The following is a 21,162-nucleotide window of genomic DNA, read 5'->3' as shown; positions in this document are numbered from 1 at the left end:
AAAAATACTGGCTGCAGGCCGAGCACAGTCGCTCATGCCTGTAATCCCAGCACTTTTGGAGGCCAAGGTGGGCAGATCACTTTAGGTCAGGAGTTCAAGAGCAGCCTGGCCAACATGATGAAACCCTGTCACTACTAAAAATACAAAAATTAACCAAGCGTGGTGGCACGCACCTATAATCCCAGCTACTTGGGAGACTGAGGCAGGAGAATCACTTGAACCCGCAAGGCAGAGGTTGCAGTTAGCGGAGATTGAGCCGCTGCACTCCAGCCTGGGTGACAAAGTGAGACTCTGTTTCAAAAATAAAAAAAAATAATAATAAAAATACTGTAATCCCAGCACTTTGGGAGGCCAAGGTGGGCAGATCACCTGAGGTCAGGAGTTTGAGACCAGGCTGGCCAACATAGTGAAACCCTGTCTCTACTAAAAGTACAAAAACTAGACAGGTGTGGCAGTGAGCACCTGTAGACCCAGCTACTCGGGAGGCTAAGGCAGGAGAATGGCTTGAACCTGGAGGCGGAGGTTGCAGTGAGCCAAGATCACGTTACTGCACTCCAGCCTGGGCAACAGAGCGAGAATTCCTCTCGAAAAATAAATAAAATAAAAATACTGGCTCTAGGCCAAAATCCTAAGGGTGGCCTTTTAGGCTCCACCACTGGCAATCAAAGACTTTTGCCTGGCAGGCCTCATGGAGGGAAGCTGCCCTCCCACCCCAGCTTGGTGAATTGCCTGTGCGTTGCAGGTTCCTGGCAAGAGTTGCAATCAAAGACTCCAGGACCCCAGACTGCGATGCTCCTAAGCGCACCTGCATTCCTAGCCGGGCACCTCCATTCAGGGACCCCAGCTGAGGCACTTTCCAACAGCCTCTACCAAGACCTCCTTCCTGGGAGCAATGACAGATCCTTTCTCCGCTTCAACTCAGTACGTCTCATTCCAGCCCTTCTCCCCCGCCTCCCTGCAGCTCACTTCAGGTCAGGTCTGTAAAGAGGCAGGAGCTTTTATCCTTTTTATTCTGAAACTCCTTGACGCTGAGACTGTTCCTGTCTGAGCTTCGTCCTATGCTGTTCTCTAAAATGGCACACTGGGGAGCTGGGGCCTGTCTTTGCCTCTTGCTTGTAGGTCGTAGTGAATGAATAGAAGCTTTTTTGTTACTTTCAGCTTGCTTCTTGTTGTCCTAATTGACCACCTCCACACCTGGTGGCTCAAACTAACAATTCCCTTTCAAACACTTATGAAGCCACCTGCAGGCCTTCCATTTTCTAGGCTGAGATCCCAAATCATTCAGCCGTTCCTCACAGAGTCTATTTTTCCTACCCTGTATTCATATAAATTGTTCTTTTCTGATGCCTTTCCAATTCTGACATATCTCTTTTCTATTATATTTTATTTTATTTATTTTTGAGACGGAGTCTCACTCTGTCACCTAGGCTGGAGGGCAGTGGCATAATCTCGGCCCACTGCAACCCCTGCCTCTCGGGTTCAAGCGATTCTCCTGCCTCAGCCTCCCAGGTAGCTGGGATTACAGGTGTCTGCCACCATGCCTAGCTAATGTTTGTATTTTCAGTAGAGATGGGGTTTCACCACGTTGTTCAGGCTGGTCTCAAACTTCTGACCTAAGGTGACCCTCCTGTCTCGGCCTCCCAAAGTGCTGGGATTACCCAGGCGTGAGCCACTGCGCCCGGTCTATGTATTTATTGTTTGTTTGTTTGTTTTTTGTTTTTGAGATGGAGTCTCTCTCTGTTGCCTAGGCTGTAGTGCAATGGCACGATCTTGGCTCACTGCAACCTCCACCTCTCTGGTTCAAGCGATTCTACTGCCTCAGCCTCCCAAGTAACTGGGATTATAGGTACCTGCCACTAGGCCCAGCTAATTTTTGTATTTTTAGTAGAGATGGGGTTTCATCATGTTGGCCAAGCTGGTCTCGAACTCCTTACCTCAGGTGATCTGCCCGATTTGGCCACTGCGCCCAGCCCATATCTCTTTTTAAATGTTGAAATCAAAATTACACAATCTCTCGGCCGGGTGCATTGGCTCACATCTGTAGTTCCAGCTACTCGGGAGGCTGGGGCAGTAGAATCACTCGAACCCAGGAGGCAGAAGTTGCAGTGAGCCAAGATGATGCCACTGCACTCCAGCCTGAGCAATACAGTGAGACGCCTTCTCAAGAAAAAAAAAAAAAAAAGGCTGGGTGCAGTGTCTCACACCTATAATCCCAGCACTTTAGGAGACTGAAGCAGGCAGATCACGAGGTCAGGAGATCAAAACCATCCTGGCCAACATGGTGAAACCCCGTCTCTACTAAAAATACAAAGCTTAGCCGGTGTGGTGGCACGTGCCTGTAGTCCCAGCTACTCAGGAGGCTGAGGCAGGAGAATCGCTTGAACCCGGGAGGTAGAGGTTGCAGTGAGCTGAGATTGTGCCACTGCACTCCAGACTGGCAACAGAGTGAGACTCAGTCTCAAAAAAAAAAAAAAAAAAAAATACCCAATCTCTCTACAGGTCTTATCAAAGCAACAGAGAGCAGACAGATTAGCTCTCTGTCTCAGGTGTCCCACTCCTATCAGAGTACCAGAATATAACACAACACTTTATTGCTGGCCTTTTTTTGTAAAAAGCTATAATTAATCTCTTCCTTCCTGAATTGCTGTCACATGTCAGACATTTCCCAATTGCAGGTGACCTCATCTGCTCACGCAAGCAGTATTTCCCAAACACTTAGCTTGTGGCTCAGGCCTTGCTCTGGGACCTCAAAGTCAATGGTGAACAAGACAGAGAGGATCTCGTCTCTCAAAGTCTTTACTTTTTAGAAGAGGGAGAAAAAGAACAGACATTAAACCAGTGAGCACAGTAATTTTAGATAGTGAAAGGTGTCAACATGAAAATAAAATAATGATGTTAGAGTGACAGGGTGCATAGTCAGGAAAATGGCCTGTGAGCTACATTGTGAATTATTTCTCTGCAAAGGGAACTGTGGGTACTGATCCAGATGGTTAGAAACAGCTTGACAAGATTAAGAAACAGAAAGCAGGCCGGGCGCGGTGGCTCACGCCTGTAATCCAAGCACTTTGGGAGGCTGAGGCAGGTGGATCACGAGGTCACGAGATCGAGACCATCCTGGTCAACATGGTGAAACCCCATCTCTACTAAAAATACAAAAAATTAGCTGGGCACGGTGGCGCGTGCCTGTCATCCCAGTTACTCAGGAGGCTGAGGCAGGAGAATTACCTGAACCCAGGAGGCGGAGGTTGCGGTGAGCCGAGATTGCGCCATTGCACTCCAGCCTGGGTAACAAGAGCGAAACTCCGTCTCAAAAAAAAAAAAAAAGAAAAAAGAAACAGAAAGCAGTGCCCGGGGCCACAAATGAGGGAGGCCAAGGAGGGAGGAGGGAGGAGAGGTGGACCGTGTTTCACTAGGCAGTGTCTAGATTGCATTCTAAGCAAAATAGGAAGTTTGCTTTTTTTTTTTTTTTTTTTTGCAGGGTGGGGTGGGGCTGTGTGGTTTAGACAAAAAAGGACCCACCAAGATATGTTTTATGTGTGTTTTTGTTTTTGTTTTTGTTTGAGACAGGGTCTCGATGCCCAGGCTGGAGTACGGTGGCACAATCACGGCTCACTGCCACTTCAAATTCCTGGACTCAAGCAATCTTCACGTCTCAGTCTCCTGAGTGCCTGGAACTACAAATATACAAGTGTGCACCACCACACGTGTAAAAGAAAAAAATATTTTTTTTTTGAGATGGAGTCTTGTTCTGTAAGCCAGGCTGGAGTGACAATATTGGCTCACTGCAACCTCCACCTCCCGGGTTCAAGCAATTCTCCTGCTTCAGCCTCCCGAGTAGCTGGGATTACAGGCATGTGCCACCACGCCTGGCTAATTTTTGTATTTTTAGTAGAGATGGGGTTTCACCATGTTGGCCAGGATGGTCTGGAACTATTGACCTCAGGTGATCCACCCACCTCGGCCTCCCAAAGTGCTGGGATTACAAGTGTGAGCCACTGAGCCTGGCCCAGTATTTGTCTTTCTGTACCTGGCTTATTTCATGTTGTATCATGCCCTCCTGGTTCATGTACATTGTCACAAATGGCAGGATTTCTTTCCTTTGGATGTCTGAATAATGTTTTGCTGCATGTAGGATTTCTTCATGCATTTGATCACTGATGGACACTTCGCTTGTTTCCATACCTTGGCTATTGTGAAGAATGCTGCAGTGAGCATGAGAGAGCAGATATTTTTCAAAAGCCTGATTTCAGTTCCTTTAATTGATTTTCATTTCTTATTTTTAGGTTTTTTTTTTTTTTTTGAGACGGAGTTTCACTCTTGTTACCCAGGCTGGAGTGCAATGGCGCAATCTCGGCTCACCGCAACCTCCGCCTCCTGGGTTCAGGCAATTCTCCTGCCTCAGCCTCCTGAGTAGCTGGGATTACAGGCACGCACCACCACGCCCAGCTAATTTTTTGTATTTTTAGTAGAGATGGGGTTTCACCATGTTGACCAGGATGGTCTTGACCTCGTGACCTCGTGATCCACCTGCCTCGGCGTCCCAAAGTGCTTGGATTACAGGCGTGAGCCACCATGCCCGGCTATTTTTAGTTTTTAATAGAGATGAGGTCTCACTATGTTGCCCAGGCTGGTTTCAAACTCCTGAGCTCAAACAATCTTCCTGCCTCAGCCTCCCAAACTGCTAGGATTACAGGGGTGAGTCACCATGCCCAGCTCATTTTATTTTATTTTTAAGACAGGATCTTGCTCTGTCACTTAGGCTGGAGTGCAGTGGCACGATCACAGCTCACTGCAGCCTCAAACTTCTGGGATCCACGGATCCTCCTGCCTCAGCCTCCTGAGTAGTTGGAACCACAGGCACAGGCCACCACGATCAGCTATTTTTTTTTGGAGAGACAAGATCTCACCATGTCACCCAGGCTAGTCTCGAACTCTTGGCTCCAAGCAATCCACCCGCCTTGGCCTCCCAAAGTGCTGGGATTACAGCCATGAGCCACCGCACCTGACCCAGTCCCTTTAAATACATACCCAGAAATGGGATTGCTGGATCATATGGTAGTTCTACGTTGCATATTTTGACGAACCTCCATGCTGTTTTCCATAACAACTGAACCAAGTTACATTCCCACCAAGAGGGTACAAGCGTTCCTTTTTCTTCACACCTTCACCAACACTTGTTATCTTTTCTTTTCTAGACAGATGGAAGGTGGTTCTGATTTGCATTTCTCTGATGATTAGTGATGTTATGCACTTTTTTGTTAACTTGTTGGCTATTTGTATGTCTTCTTTGAAAAATTGTGCAGGTCCTTTGCCCCCTTTTTTTTTTTTTTGAGACAGAGTCTCGCTCTGCCTCCAGGCTGGAGTGCAGTGGCGTGGTCTCCGCTCACTGCAACCTCCACCTCCAGGATTCAAGCAATTCTCCTGCCTCAGCCTCCCGAGTAGCTAGGATTACAGGCGTGCATCACCACGTCCGGCTAATTTTTTGTATTTTTAGTAGAAACGGGGTTTCACCATGTTAGCCAGGCTGGTCTCGAACTCCTGACCTCAGGTGATCCACTGCCTTGGGCTCCCAACGTGCTGGGATTATAGGCATGAGCCACTGCACCTGGCTGCCTATTTTTAAATTGGGTTATTTGGTTTTTGCTAGTGAGTTGTGTAAGGGAATGTTTTATTAGTTGGACTTAATCTCTGGAAAACCCAAAGATCCTGATTTAGGTGTGCCTTGCTTGAAAAATGTGTAGTTTTGGGGCGCGGTGGCTCACGCCTATAATCTCAGCACTTCGGGAGGCCAAGGTGGGTGGATCACCTGAGGTCAGGAGTTCAAGACCAGCCTGACCGACATAGGGAAACCCCGTCTCTACTAAAAAATACAAAAATTAGCCAGGTATGGTGGAACATGCCTATAATCCCAGCTACTTGGGAAGCTGAGGCAGGTGAATTGCTTGAACCTGGGAGACACAGTTTGCAGTGAGCCAAGATTGTGCCACTGCACTCCAGCCTGGGCAACAGAGCAAGACTCCGTCTCACAAAAATATAAAAAAGAATAAAGAGGCCAGGCATGGTTGCTCACATCTGTAATCCCAGCACTTTGGGAGGCCGGGGCAGGTGGATCACAAGTTCAGGTGTTTGAGACCAGCCTGGCCAACATGGTGAAACCCATCTCTACTAAAAACACAAAAAATTAGCCAGGTATGGTGGCACATGCCTGTAGTTCCAGCTACTCGGAAGGCTGAGGCAGGAGAATCGCTTGAACCCGGGAGGCAGAGGTTGCGGTGAGCTGAGATCGTGCCACTGCACTCCAGCCTGGGTAACAAGAGGAAAAAAAAAAAAAAATCCTCCGTCTCAAAAAATAATAATAATAAAAAGGAAAGAAAGAAAAAAGAAAAATGTGTAGTTACTCCCACCAGACACAAGGGGACACTACCGACATGATACATTCGTTTCCTAGAGGCAGGCGCCCCAGACCTGAGGGAGCACAGGGAGCAGGCACGTGGTTCTAAATTCCTGGGTCCAGATCTTATTCCTAAATTTTTTTCACCTCAAAGGAAAGGGGCAGAGTTTGTTTATCAATTTACTTTACTGGTGGGTGGAGGTTTTCTGGCCTACCTTTCACCAAATGGGTAGCCCCTTCCAGGATCCATAGGAATCTACTTAATTTATGAGCCTTGGATTTGGACTCGAGGTCTAATCTGTTCCCCGAGGTTCTTTAATCTCCAAGGTCATGGAGTCATCAGCGTTTGGCCCAGGGGCTGCCCCAGTTCCAACACCCTGATTTACACCCTTCCTTGTTTTGAAGGGGTCTTTGGGAAATTTCCTTACTTTTTGCAAAGTTCGCAAATGGTTTAAAACTGTTCGCAAATGGTTTGTTTGTTTGTTTATTGAGACAGGGTCTCATTCTGTTGCCCAGGCTGGAGTGCAGCAGCAAGACCATGGCTCACTGTAGTCTCGAACTCCTGGCCTTAAGCAATCCTCCTGCCTCAGCTTCCCAAAGTTAAAAATTCTGTTTATTATCACTGATAGAGAATCTAATTGGTCTCCAGTAGGAGGGCACTACATAAATTCTGGAGCACCACCCTGGCACAGGGGAAGTGGGAAGACCAGCTTGCCTTCTTTCATTTATTCATTCACTCATTTGTTCAACAACTATTTATTTATTTACTTATTTTAATAAGTCAGTAAATTTTAATAAGAGACAGTGTCTTGCTCTGTTGTCCAGGCTGGAGTGCAGTGGTGTCATCATGGCTCACTGCAGCCTCAACCTCCAAGGTACAAGCGATCCTCCCATTTCACCCTCCTGAGGAGCTGAGACCACAGGCCCAAGCACACCACCATACCCAGATAATTTGGGGTTTTTTTTTTTTTTTTTTTTGAGACAGAGTCCTTGCTCTATTACCCAGGCTGGAGTACAGTGACACTATCTCAACTCACTGCAATCTCCACCTCCCAAGTTCAAGTGATTCTCCTGCCTCAGCCTCCCAAGTGGCTGGGACTACAGGCATACACCACCACGTCAAGCTAATTTTTGTATTTTCAGTAGAGACAGGGTTTCACTATGTTGGCTGGGCTGGTCTCAAACTCCTGACCTCTGGTGATCTGCCCACCTCAGCCTCCCAAAGTGCTGGGATTACAGGCATGACCCACCACGCCCAGCCATTTTTTTTGTATTTTTGTAGAGATGAGGGTCTCACTATGTTGTCCAGGCTGGTCTCAAACCCCTGGGCTCATCCCAGCTTCCCAAAGTGCTGGGCTCACACGTGTGAGCCACCCCACCCAGCCAACAACTATTTACCGAGCACCTCTGTATCCCAGCTAGAGTTTTGACAAAAGCTAACACAGGGGTCTCTGCTTTCCAGACCTCATAGTTTAGGGAAGAGACAGATACAACTGAAGAGTTACACGAATGACTGGGTGTCATTATAAACTGATAAAGGGGGACACCATGAGGACACGGGCCCGTGGTTCTCAAGGAATTGCTCTCAGCAGCAGCAGCATCCGGGTGACACAGCGAGACCCCATCTCTAACACAGTGGAAGGCAAATCTTGGACCATCCCCAAGCCTGCTGAATTAGAAACTCAAGGGTGGGACCCAGCAATTTGTATTTTCACAAACTCCCCAGGTGATTCCAAACAGGCATAAGTCAAAGGAATGTGAGCAAGGTTTCCCTAAGGAAGTGAAGCTCAACTGAGAGCTGCAGGGTGGGTGGGAGGCACACGGGCAGGCAGAAGGGCACGCGCGGCCGGGCCCAGTGGCGCATGCCTGTAATGTCAGCACTGTGGGAGGCCAAGGCGAGAGGATAGCTTGAGCCCAGGAGTTCAAAACCAGCCTGGGCAACATAATGAGACCCCATTTTTACAAAAAAAAAAAAAATTAAGAATTAGGCTGCATGCAGTGGCTCACACCTGTAATCCCAGCACTTTGGGAGGCCAAGGCAGGCGGATCACCTGAGGTCAGGAGTCCGAGACCAGCCTGGCCAACATGGTGAAACCTGTCTCTACTAAAAATACAAAAAATTAGCCAGGCATGGTGGTGAGTCCCTGTAATCCCAGCTACTCAGGAGGCTGAAGCAGGAGAATCACTCGAACCCAGGATGTGGATTTTACATGAGCCGAGATCACACCACTGCACTCCAGCCTGGGCAACAAGAACGAAACACCGTCTCAATAATAAATAAGTAAATAATAAAAATTAGCTGGGCAAGGTGGCACACACTTGTAATCCAGCTGCTTGAGAGGCAGGAGGATCGCTTGAGCCTGGGAGGTCGAGGCTGTAGTGAGCTGTGCTCATGCCACTGCACTGCAGCCGGGGCAACGAAGCAAGACTGTCTCGAAAGAAGAAGAAGAGAAGAGGGAGAAGAGGAAGAACAGGAAGAAGAAAAGGAGGAGGAGGAAGAGCAGGAAGAGGAGGAGGAGGAAGAGGAAGAGGAAGGAGAAGGGTGTGTGCTAATGTCTTGCGGTGGGAGGGAGCCCACTGTGCTTAAGGAACCAAGAGAAGGTGAACACTTGCAAGCCATGCAGGCTGTGGGAGGGAGCTTGCCCTGGTTCTGCAGAGGAATGGGAAGCCATTGAGGAGCAGGGAGACTTGGGGAGAACCGTACCGCCAAAAGTTAAAGTATATGTTCAGATCTGAGACAGGACCAGGACTGTGCTGTTAGGACTGGTAAAGAGGGAGCGGAGGCCAGACATGGTGGCTCACGCCTGTAACCCCAGCACTTTGAGAGGCTGAGACAGGAGGATCACTTGAGCCCAGGAATTCAAGACCAGCTTGGGCAGCATAGTGAGACCCCATCTTTTTTTTTTCTTTAAGACGGAGTTTCACTCTTATTGCCCAGGCTGGAGTGCAGTGGCGCGATCTCGGCTCACCGCAACCTCTGTGTCCATGTTCAAGTGATCCTCCTGCCTTAGCCTCCGGAGTAGCTGGGATGCCAGGCATGAACCACCATGTCTGGCTAATTTTGTTTTTTGTTTTGTTTTGTTTTTAGTAGAGACGGGGTTTCTCCATGTTGCCCAGGCCAGTCTCAAACTCCTGTCCTCAAGTGATCCTCCCGCCTCAGCCTCCCAAAGGGCTGGGATTATAGGCATGAGCCACTTCGCCCAACATGAGACCCCATCTCTAAAAAAAGGGGGAGGAGTAGAAACCTTTCAAAAGGTTAAGAGGAGTTAGGGACTCCTTTGGCATGGGAAGGAGGAAGAGGGAGAGCTTCTCTCAGGCATTGGCCCGGGGTGGGATCTGAGGGCATGCCTGTTCCCTGGGCAGGCTGACCAGAGACAGCAGCGTGGGCCTGGCACTCAGGAGCCTGAGCAGGCTGAAGACATCAATTAAGTCACATTCGCAGCGTGAACCCCTTTGGCTCAGCTGTTTCCTGAGTCTGGTACAAGTTATTTTAGCCAGAGTCATCTCATGTCGGGTCATTTCCCCCTTTCCCTGCTCATGCGGGGAACGCCACAGGGAGTGTCACTATACACATAAGTTAGTCTCCTGGAATTCCTTCAGATGTGGTCAGTGCTATAAAAAGCAGCATGACGGCTGCACAACAAGAGTCCAATGGGACTTAACATGTTTGATCGAGTTATCAGCTCTTTGCAAGTGACCGTCAGACACCACCCGCTTTGTAACCTCAAAGCAGGTTCACAGACTATCTCCTAGTTCTTAGGGATTTCTTCTGTCTAAAAGAGTTCTCAAAAATAACAGCAACCTCAAATACCATCTGTTAAATCCTTAAGCAATTTCACACGCATCCTATGAGACCCTGCTGATTAAAAACATCCAGATTTTGTTTTGTTTTGTTTGAGACAGAGTCTCACTCTATCCCCCAGGCTAGAGTGCAGTGGCGTGATCTTGGCTCACCACAACCTCTGCCGCCCAGGTTCAAGCTATTCTCAGACTGCCTCGGCCTCCTTAGTAGCTGGGATTACAGGTGTACGCCACCATGCAAGACTAATTTTTGCATTTTTCGTAAAGACAGGGTTTCACCATATTGGCCAGGCTGCTCTCAAACTCCTGACCTCAGGTAAGACACCATACACTTTTCTCAGCCTGGAAGGGCAGCACATTCCCACCATCAGCCGCACCCAGAACACCGATTCTTAAACTTTAGCACGTGTAGAAATCCCTGGGAGAGCTTTTCACAACACAGATTCCGGGGCCCCATCCTCAGAGATTCTGATTTGGCAGGTCAGGGTGGGGCCTAAGATGCTGTATATCTTTTTTAAAATTACTATTATTATTATTACTTGAGACAGAGTCTTGCTCTATCACCCAGGCTGGAGTGCAGTGGCGCAATCAAGACTCACTGCAGCCTCAACCTCCCAGGTTCAAACAATCCACCTCAGTCTCCCAAGTAGCTCTGACTACAGGCACACACCACCACACCTGGCTAATTTTTAAATTTTGATAGATACAAGGTCTCACTATGTTGCCTAGGTTGGTCTTGAACTCTTAGCCTCAAGTGGTCCTCCTGCCTCAGCCTCCCAAAGTGCTGGGATTACAGGTGTGAGCCACTGCACCCAGCCAGATGCTGCATTTCTAATAAGCTTTGCTCCACGTATCACACTTGGATTACCACTGACCTGTAAGTTTGCAACCCCTTACCCACTGAGTTAGTGTGAAGCTTGCTAAACTGTTGCAACAAGGCCAGGTGCCGTGGCTCAAGACTGTAATCCCAGCACTTTGGGAGGCTGAGGTGGGTGGATCGCACGAGGCCAGGAGTTCAAGATCACCCTGGCCAACTGTTGAAACCCTGTCTCTACTAAAAATACAAAAATTAGCCAGGCATGGTGGCATGCACCTGTAATCCCAGCTACATGGGAGGTTGAGGCCGGAATTGCTTGAACCCGGGGAACGGAGGTTGCAGTGAGCTGAGACTGCATCACTGCACTCCAGCCTGGGAGACAGAGTGAGACCCTGTCTCCAAAAAATAAATAGTCGGGCACAGTGGCTCAGGCCTGTAATCCCAGCACTTTGGGAGGCCAAGGCAGGCAGATCACAAGGTCAGGAGACCGAGACCATCCTGGCCAACATGGTGAAACCCCGTCTCTACTAAAAATACAAAAACTAGCTGGGCGTGGTGGCACTCACCTGTAGTCCCAGCTACTTGGGAGGCTGAGGCAGGAGAATTGTTTGAACCCAGGAGGCAGAGGTTGCAGTGAGCTGAGATCGCGCCACTGCACTCCAGCCTGGGTGACGGAGCGAGACTCCATCTCAAAAAATAAGAATAATAAATACATAAATAAATAAATAAATTATAAACCATTGCGACAAGGAGTGCAACAGAACACAACAGCCCAGGGCAGAGGGGCGGGCCGTGCTCCCCAAGGTCACCCAGGTGCCAGGCCAACAGGCACCTCCTGCATCCTCTCAGTGCCTTCCAGGGTGCCCCGGATGCCACCACTTCCAGCCCACAGTGAGGATTTTCCTTTGAAGCAAGTGACAGGCAACACATCCCAGTTGCTGATGTTTCTCCAGTGAGAACCTAACCAGGGTTAGACTCTGCCTGGCTGCAAAGGAGGCTGGGAAATGTAGCCCTGTGCAGCGGCCACACACCCAGCTGCACGCTCTGATGACGGGGGATGCGGAGAAGGATTTGGAGTGGCCTCCAGCCATCTATCTGCAGCATGTGATCCAGTGAAGGAGAGCTCTGATGAGCACGTGACAGAGCACGTCCTGGCAGGTCTAGCCCAATGTGGCGCAGGGGGATTTGAACATAGGTGACTCATGGGAGGCCTCCATGTGCCCCAGTGGAGCGGGGTAGCTAAGTAACTGGACACTGGGGCTGGAAGCTCAGAGGCATTCAAGCAAATCATATGACTTACCCACAGTGTGACCTGGGACAAGTTACATAATGTCTCTGAGCTGAGGCTGCCTCTCTGGCAACTGTGATCATAACACTGTGACTGTTTCTACAGGGAGGCCCCAGTAAATGGCAGGAATTCAGGTCACCATGAGGTACACTCAGGTTGATCTCAGACCAGAGAGGGACATTAGTAGGAACAAATGGCCGGTGACACTCAATTTTGTTGACAGTTAAAAGAACCCTCTCAACCAGGTTTTTGTTTTTGTTTTTGAGACAGAGTCTCACTGTGTCGCCCAGGCTGGAGTGCAGTGGCCCAATCTAGGCTCACTGCATCCTCCACCTCCAGGTTCCAGCGATTCTCCTGCCTCAGCCTCCCGAGTAGCTGGGACTACTGGCACCCACCACTACGCCTGGCTAATTTTTATGTTTTTAGTAGAGACGGGGTTTCACTATGTTGGCCAGGCTGGTCTTGAACTCCTGACCTTGTGATCCACCCACCTCGGCTTCCCAAAGAGCTGGGATTACAGGCGTGAGCCACCACGCCCGGCCTCAGCCAGGTTTTAATTCCCACTGAGCAACTGAGATGGGTAAAGACAACGGTGCTCACACCTGTAACCCCAGCTCTTTGGGAGGTCAGGGTGGGAGGATTCTGAGCTCGGGAGTTCAAAACAGCCTGGGCAACATAGTGAGAGCTCCTCTCTACAAAAAAATAAAAAATTAGCCAGGCACGGTGGTGCACACCTGTAGTCCCAGCTACTTGGAAGACTAGGGTGGGATGATCGCTTGAGCCCAGGAATTCAAGGTACAGTGCGCTATGGTACCACCACTGCACTCCAGCCTAGGCAACAGAGTGAGACTCTGTCTCTTAAAAAAAGAAAAAATAAAGAAAGAAAAAGAAAACAAGCGCCATTGGCTGGGAGTGGGCAAAGCAGACCCCCAGCCTCCAGCACCCTCCACTGCCTGTGACTTGGAGACAGGCCAGAGCAGGCATATGGGGGCTGGGAGGTTCAGCAGAAAGGTATGTGGCAAGACCGAGGAAGCAGGTGTGGCGGCTGGTGTGGGAGAGACGGGTCAGGAGTGCAGCCGCATCATTTAACCAGCATTTATTGAATACGTCTGTTCAAGCACCGGGCTCCGGCTAGAAACCATCCGAAGCGCAATCCCTGACCTCATGGAGCTCACAGTCCAGTGGGGAAGCCGAGAAGCAAATCAATGACTCCGAAGAAGTGCAGGCAAGTGCTGTGATCGTGGCACGTGTGGGCTGGGGTGTCTAGAACCCCAAAGTCAGCCTCAGGTCAGGAAGAGAGTCGAGGAGTGGTCAGGAGGCCGAGCTCAGCCTGGGTCTCGTAGGAGAGCAGGGCCAGCCCGGGGGATGATGGAGTCACCCTGCCAGCCACTGTGCACTGCTGGCCAGGCCCAGGCAATGAGAGCACGGCTCGTTCAGGCTCCAGGAAGCAACTCCAGCCTCGTGGGGAGGGAGGAACCGGGAAGGGGGAAGGGGCTTGGGCTTTTCCTGAAGGTGATGGGAGCCACTGAAGGATTCTTTGGGGAGACATAGGGTTATTCTGGGTTGTGGGGGAGAGAGCTTTGAAAGGCAGGGAGGTGGGAGGCAGCAGGGCCTCTCAGAAGTGGAGTCTCAGAGCTCCTTAAGGGGCAAAGGCACAGGACAGGGGCTGGGATGTCACCAGTACCACTGCCAGCTCACTTGTGCCTCGTGCTCCCTGCTTCACAGATAGGGGAGGCAAAGGAGTCAAGGCCGGCTACGCAGAGCGCTGCCCGGGCCCCCTGGCCTCCAGCGCCCGTGGGCATCTGCCCAGCCCAGATCCAGGCAGGTGGGAGGTGCCTTGATCAGGAAGGGCTGAGCCTCTTGCACTGAATTACAAGCTGTAGGCTTTCAACCTGACCTCCAATCTCAAACTGGCCTCCGGGACACAGGTCTGATGGGGAGCTGCTGGCATTGCCACAGGGCTCATCCCCACCATCGGAGGAGATACTCGTAGCTGAGGAAGGTGACAGCATTGACAGGAAAAGCACGGGCACTGTTGATGGTGAGCCCCCGGAAGAAGACCCCCAGTCCTTCCTGCCGGACACTGCTCACCATGCAGTCCAGCATCCCCCGGTACACTTTGTATCTCAGGCCATCCATCTGCATCCGGGACTTGATCACATCTAAGGGCGTGGCTGCCACCCAGGAGGCGATGCCTGCAAAGCCCCCTGCCACCAGCACTGTGGCTGAGCCTGGAACAGAGGGAGCCCAGAGCAGGGGTCAGAACCAGAACACACCATCCTCCCCAGACCCTAACCTCCTTCCCCAGCCTCCGCCGGACCCTGCCTGCTACCCACACCCCATCCCCCATCCTCTCATGCCACTTTACTTACTGGGATTCTGGCCTTCTGGTGTGTACTGGTGGCAGAGCCCTTCATAGGTGATGAAGTAAATCCCCATCGTGGGGGTGTCCCTCAGTGTCAGGGCCCAGGCTCCTCGGAACAGCCCCCGGGGCCCCTCCTCCTGGAAAATGGAGGCTGCACAGTGCATCGGCCCCTTGTACCGGGGTCGGGGGCTCCCCGGCTGGGCCCTTGGCTCTGTCTGGTTTTGTAGCCGGACTTTGATGAGGTCAAAAGGAGCCAGGCAGTAGGCCTGTTGGGGAGGAAACATGAAGGCCCTGAGTGGGGCTCTGGGGTGGGAACCGGCTCTGTATATTCACAAGGGGAAGGAGGCAGGCAGAGGCGGCATGGTCCAGTCCCGCAGGAACCCTGGCAGCGCCCAGCCTCTCACGTGCATGTGCAACTGGGATGGCCAGGACGTCTACATGTGACAGGGACAGGCCACCTCACTTGGCATCAGGCCCAACCCCTCCTCATGCAACAGTGACCAACTTGCCTGGCCTGCAGCAGGCGCTCAGAACAGTGACAAACTTGCCTGGCCTGCAGCAGGCGCTCAGAACAGTGACGAACTTGCCTGGCCTGCAGCAGGCACTCAGAACAGTGACGAACTTGACTGGCCTGCAGCAGACGCTCAGAACAGTGACCAACTTGACTGGCCTGCAGCAGGCGCTCAGAACAGTGACCAACTTGCCTGGCCTGCAGCAGGCGCTCAGAACAGTGACCAACTTGCCTGGCCTGCAGCAGGCGCTCAGAACAGTGACGAACTTGACTGGCCTGCAGCAGGCGCTCAGAACAGCCTGGATTCTTTTTGCAGAAGCAGGTTGGTTTCTGGCCTCCCTGAAGCCAGCAATGAGCATGCCTGTACTGTGAGCCAGGCTGAGTGAATGATTCAGTCTGTGACTGTGAGACAGCAAAGAACCTACCCCTTCCCAGGGTGAAGAAGGTCCCCTCGAGAGTGTTGTTCTGATGACAGGACCCAGCTCCATCGATTCTCCCTCCTGCACTCACCTCTCAGAGCCCGAGGGGCATGGGGCCAGCCCTTCTTGCCTCTGGAGAGGCAAGACTCCCTCCCATTAGGTCCCACCAAAGAGTGCGTGTGGGAAGGTGGGTGATGGGGGACTTGCCGGGTGCTAGAGCTCTTAGCAGCAGCAGCAGCAGACACCACACAGATTTGCTATGGAACTGGGGCTGGGGTCCAGGTGAGCATCAGTGCTGGGGGGATATAGAGTGAGATGGGGGCGGTTAAGGTTTGGGTCAGAGATGCCACTAGGTCAAGATGGCTTTTAAGTCCAGGTGAGAATTGGGGTCCATGCCAAGGCTAGCCTGTCTCTGAGGGACTTATATGTTTTTGGCTTGTTTGTTTTCTGACAGGTACATGGACTCAGTTCTTCAGCCCTGGAGATGGCTGGCTGCGACGGGGGCTGTCAGTCGCCTCCAGTGGTGTTCCTTAAGGTGTGGCGGGCCAAGTCTTCGCTTATTTACTTTGGCCCTGGCAGGAAGGGACATAGGTTGGGGATCATCCCTTGGGAGATGGGTCCTTGGTGTCATCCTCCTGGGCCTGCTGGCAGCGCTGAGCTCAGGGCTTCGGGAAGTGTTCTGAGCCCTGAGCTCCTGGGGGCCGACACCAGGTGACAGACGCCCCCACAGGAATTGTGGAGTGTCAGATGCCACTTCAGCATTTCAGGAGGTCAGCTTCAGCCAAGGCCAGGGCAATGTCTGTGCCTGTCAGAGGCTGTCAATCCCTGCCTCTTCTTCCCACTCCAAACTAAAACACATTTTTTTTTTTTTGAGACAGAGTTTCGTTCTTGTTGCCCAGGCTGGAGTGCAATGGCACCATCTCGGTTCACCACAACCTCCGCCTCCCGGGTTCAAGCGATTCTCCTGCCTCAGCCTCTCAAGTAGCTGGGATTACAGGCACGCCCCGCCACACCCGGCTGATTTTGTATTTTTAGCAGAGATGGGGTTTCTCCATGTTGGTCAGGCTGGTCTCAAACTCCCGACCTCAGGTGATCTGCCCGCCTCGGCCTCTCAAAGTGCTGGGATTACAGGCATGAGCCACTTCGCCCGGCCTAAAACTCATTTTTGCTCTAAGACTCTGTGAAACTGAAGCCACAGGTTTGACCGTAAACCCAGGCTCCATCGGTGGCCCTCACAGTCCCCAGTTCTGCTTTCCAAGGAGCTGGAGGGGGCAAGGCGACTTAGAAGCGGGGCCTGGCCACTTAGCCGGGGGTCTCAGTTCTCTTCCTTGCATTTGTGGGGTGTGGCTCTCGGGGCTCAGGAAACCTGTAGGTGACACCTAGAACAAGAAGGGGCAGAAGAAAAGCCGGGGCCTCCGGGGTCTCGTTAATCATTAATTCATTTGAAGGAGCAGCCTGACTTTGTCCTTGCTCTCTGCCCCATGAAGTGTGACAGGGGCCCTGGCACAGGCGCCCAGGAGAGGGTGACCCTGGCTTGAGGCTGGGGTGTGAGCAGGTGTTGGGTGCACCCTCTGCCAGTTTATGCTCAGAGGTTCCATTGAGCACCGGTTCCTGCTGGCACTGGCAGGTCCACCCGCCCCTCTAAAGCTGGAAGCCCAAATGATGGCAGTGACTTAATGGTTAATGCCCTGCTGGGCCGGGCCTCAACACCCAGGCACTGCAGGCAAGGGTAGAGCTGGGCGGGGCCGGGGGAGTGTCGGGGCCTCATCAGGACCCGGCTAGAAGAGCTGGGCTCACGGCTCTGTGAGGGGCTGGCAGTTCTCCAGGGTCAAAGGTCTCCTTGGGGAGTGGGCTTCCTGCAGCTCTGAGGCTGGCAGACCCCTCTGGAGGGTAATAAGCCCTGTCAGCTGGAGTGACGGCATAGGCTGCTTCTCCAGGCGCCCTCTTGGCACTGCCCCCCAGCTCTCTCTGCCTTTTGTCCCCTCCATTCCCCACAGCCCTCCTGCCAAGGCCTGCAGCCCGGAAAGCTACAGCCCAGTCCTCATGTTCCCCTCCAGGAGGCCTGTGCCTCCATAGCTGTGGGTCTCCAGAGCGGGGTGGGTGACCATCCCTGTGACTCCTGTGTGCCCACACGCTGCCTTCTCACCTGCAGGAACCCCCCGGTGCAGCCCGCTAGGAAGATGTGCATATAGCTGGGCGGCTGGGCCCGCCGCTCCTGGTGGGAGGTGGCCGTGAGCAGCAGCAGGGCGTTGCTATAGACCCCAAACAGGACAGAGTTGACCACAGCTATGCTGGCAATGGGGAAGCTCATTCCCTTGAAGAAGCCCAGGAGCTGCAGAGAGACACATTGGCACTGGAGTAGGCATCGTGGGGCCTCCCCTTTGTCCTCTCCAGCCCTGGCATGGCAGCCTTTGGCTGGAAACTGCTCCCAAGTCCTGCCACAGGGAGGTGGGGACAGGTGGGGACAGTCTGAGGCTGAGGCTGCACTGTTGAGGTGCCAAGCTACCACCTAGGCCCCCCAAGGGTCCCAGACTTGGTCTTCTCTCCTCCTGGGGCAGAACCCTGCTGGAGAGGAGAGGGCAGTGGTACCAACGGCCCCGGATGCCTCCCCCAAAGGGGAAGGACCCCAAAGGAGTGGGCCACTCACAGACTCATGGCGGTAAATCCTGACCATGCAATCGGCGATGCCCCGGTACGTGGTCTGAGTCTGCAGCCGCACCTGGACGGGGAGGACAGGGCAGGTGGGGTGGCAGGATGGCAGGTGGGCCAGCTTTTCCCTCTGCCCTCTCAAGCGGGATGCCAGCCGGCGGGAGAGCCAGGAAGGGCAAGATTAGCCAGGCCTGACCTCAGGGCACCCGGACGTTTGGGTCAGGTGAACTCTTTCATTCCTCTGGTGCTTCTCCTAAACTCACCTTTACAGTGTCAAAGGGGTGTCCCAGGACCAAGCCCGCAGCTCCTGTGGTGCCAAGAAAGTGCTATGAGTCAGGGCCCTCGTGCCAGGCCCAGGAAGCAAGTCCGTGCCAAGAGGAAAGCGGGGCTCAGGCAGGAGGAAGGAGAGCAGCGCCATCTCAGACACGTGCAGCCACCTTCCTGCCAAGCTCCAGAAACTCCAGCTGCCCCCGACACCCCCTCCACACCAGGCACTGGGCCAGGAGGGCACTGGGACAAGGGAGTGAGACTCCAGGCCTCACCTGAGGACGCATACCCAGAAGGGAAGAGCCAGCCAAAGACACACGTGTCCTCGCTGGAGCCCGTACCCGGGTATCCCACTGCATATGTTACCGGGGGACTCCGGGCAAATCGCCCAGGGTCCTGCCTGCCTGAGAGCTGTACTCCTTTCTTTCTTCAACTCATAATGTTGTCGCTGGGATCCAGAGGAGGCCCTGCTGCCAGCTGGCTGCGAAGAGCTGCAGGGCCGTGATGGGAGTCATGGCTGGGCACCTGCCAGGGAGCTTCCCCCGTCCCTCCACCTGCCCACTCCCACTCCTGCCCTCCACAGCAGAGGCTGGCTCTGGAGCATGGGGGAGGTCGTGCCCCCAGGAGACAGGTTCAGAACACCCCTCTCTTTCTTAAGAGGAATGCCACCCAGAAGCTGGGCTGGGACCATGCACAACAGGCCTCGGGGCCCGGGACTGCGGCCCACAGCCAGGTGGAGCAGAGGCCCAGATGGAACTCAGGACAGCAGGTGAGGTCAAAGGTGAACTTCCTTTGTGAGCCCTACAGGGTGGGCCTGGAGAGAAGGGTGAGAGGCATAGGGTGCTCACCTGGCTCTCCTGCCCTCTGCAGGTGTCACGCAGTGCAGCCGAGGAGGGAGAGGCAGGCACCCTCCCACCTGCGCCTTCCTCACTTCTCCCCATTGGCCACTCCCTGGAGGACTGGGGACAGCCGGCTCTGGGGTGCTCCAGGGAACCCAGACTTTTTTTTTTTTGAGACAGGGTCTTGCTCTGTCACCCAGACTGGAGTGCAGCGGCGTGATCATGGCTTATTGCAGCTTCAACCTCTAGGGCCCAAGTGATCCTCCTACCTCAGCCTCTGGAGTAGTTGGGACCACAGGCATGTGCCACCAAGCCTGGCTAATTTTTTTCTTATTTCTTATAGAGACAGGGTCTCTGTATGTTGCCCAGGCTGATCTCAAACTCCTGGCCCCAAGTGATCCTCCTGCCTCAGCCTCCCAAAGTGCTGGGATTACAGGTGTGAATCACCATGGCCTGTCCCCTTTGTGTGTGTGTTTGTGTGTGTGTGTGTGTGTGTGTGTGTGTGTGTGTGTGTGTCAGGGTCTCACTCTGGCTGGAGTGCAGTGGTATGGTCATAGCTCACTGCAGCCTTGAATTCCTGAGCTCAAGCAATTCTCCTGAGTAGCTGGAACTACAGGTGTGTGTCACCACACCCAGCTAATTTATTTATTTTCTGTACAGACGGAGCCTCTCTATGTTGCCCAGACTGGTCTCAAACTCCTGGGCTCTAGTGATCCTCCCTCCATGCTGGAACTCAGAATTTGGTTTCAGCTTCTCCTATGTCACCCCTCTTCCCCAGGGAGTGACCTACCATTGGGTGCAATGTGACAGAAGGAAGAAAAATGTCTCACCAGAGATCCAGCCAGCCACAAACTCCTCCACGGGCATTGTCTGGGCTTGCAGGAACTGGCGGCTCCAGCAGAGGAGACAGAGTTGAACTCCCCCTACTCCCTCCCTGGCCCACACTGATAACCTCCCACTAATGTTTAACCCTGGTGGGAGGGTGAAAAGTGGCCTGGTGCCCGGACCTTGGGCAACTGGCAGAGGGGAGCGAGCCAGCTCTGGTGACCCTGGCCACCTGGAGGAGTCATGCAGAGTACAGTCTAACGGGCCAGGCATGCTGGGACCATGGGGGCCCTGATCCCCCAGCCCAGCCAATGATCCTGGCTCTGGGGATGGCAACTGGGTCCCTGCCCCATGGTCAGGCCCCTCCAGGGCTGCCTTAGCAAGAAGCAAAACCCCTGCCTGCCCAGTCAGCCCAGCCCCATTCCCATCCATCTCCACGGAGGTGCATGGCCACCCCCACCCCACAGAGAGAGGCCGGGTGCGGAGGGAGGGAGCGTGGCCACCAGGGTGTAGGCCCGGCTGGCAGGCTGCGTGGCAGGGTGGGGAGGAGCCACTCCCAGGAGTGAGTGACTCACCAGGCCCAGCTGTTCTCTCCAGGGTTGTTTACGACTCCCCTGTGTGAGTCAGAAACACAGCCTCCCCCGGCCTCTTCCTTCCCAGGGGAAAGATGGGGGTTTTGCTTATTTAAAGTGCGTGTTGCTCTGCAATGGCCCCGTTCTGCTCATAGTCAAAACCAAAATCGCTTTGAGGCTCTGTGAGCCGCGGGTGCCGCCCCTTCTCCTCTGACCTCACATCCTGCCACCCACCCTCTTCTCTCTCTGCTGCAGCCGCCCGAGCCTCCAGACTCTTCTTCAATCAGCCTTCTGCCTCCAGGCCTGTGGACTGGCTCCTCCCTCTTCCTGGACACTCTTGCCCTCACACCCCTTCAGCTGGTGTTCAAATGTCACAACCTTGGTGAGGTCTGCTTGGCCTCTCCAGCCAGAGGCACTG

General features: G+C 53.0%; 1 protein-coding gene across 7 annotated transcripts; it reads right to left on the bottom strand.

Annotated features, from left to right (window-relative positions):
- Positions 1-13,378: 13,378 nt before the first annotated feature.
- Positions 13,379-21,162, bottom strand: SLC25A45 (solute carrier family 25 member 45). 7 transcript variants are annotated; one of them, XM_012462986.2, is made up of 7 exons: positions 20,748-21,162; positions 20,178-20,232; positions 18,505-18,548; positions 18,240-18,311; positions 17,739-17,924; positions 14,670-14,928; positions 13,379-14,528 (listed from the first exon to the last, which is right to left on the bottom strand). In XM_012462986.2, the coding sequence occupies exons 2-7, from the start codon at positions 20,212-20,214 to the stop codon at positions 14,260-14,262; spliced, it is 867 nt and encodes a 288-aa protein (XP_012318409.1). In that variant the 5' UTR covers positions 20,215-20,232; positions 20,748-21,162; the 3' UTR covers positions 13,379-14,259. The 7 variants fall into 7 exon arrangements, with proteins under 7 accessions (XP_012318409.1, XP_012318411.1, XP_012318407.2 ...); XM_012462988.2 differs by having other exon boundaries at positions 19,357-21,162; XM_012462984.2 differs by having other exon boundaries at positions 20,178-21,162.

This window comes from Aotus nancymaae, unplaced genomic scaffold, assembly GCF_030222135.1.
Source record: "Aotus nancymaae isolate 86718 unplaced genomic scaffold, 86718_ANA_hifiasm-v0.15.2.pri h1tg000059l, whole genome shotgun sequence".
NCBI classification, from domain to species: Eukaryota; Metazoa; Chordata; class Mammalia; order Primates; family Aotidae; genus Aotus; species Aotus nancymaae.
The sequence above is the reverse complement of the archived record's forward strand: the minus strand, read 5'-3'. Positions and strand labels throughout refer to the sequence as shown.

What these genes read in the sequence shown, in the direction of transcription:
- SLC25A45 (XM_012462984.2), bottom strand. Translation starts at nt 20,604, where the DNA reads ATGGATGGGAATGGGGCTGGGCTGACTGGGCAGGCAGGGGTTTTGCTT. An exon ending in ACCCCTTTGACACTGTAAAG is followed by an intron (nt 18,312 to 18,504) that starts GTGAGTTTAGGA and finishes CTCCCCGTCCAG; the next exon opens with GTGCGGCTGCAGACTCAGAC. An exon ending in GGATTTACCGCCATGAGTCT is followed by an intron (nt 17,925 to 18,239) that starts GTGAGTGGCCCA and finishes GTCTCTCTGCAG; the next exon opens with CTCCTGGGCTTCTTCAAGGG.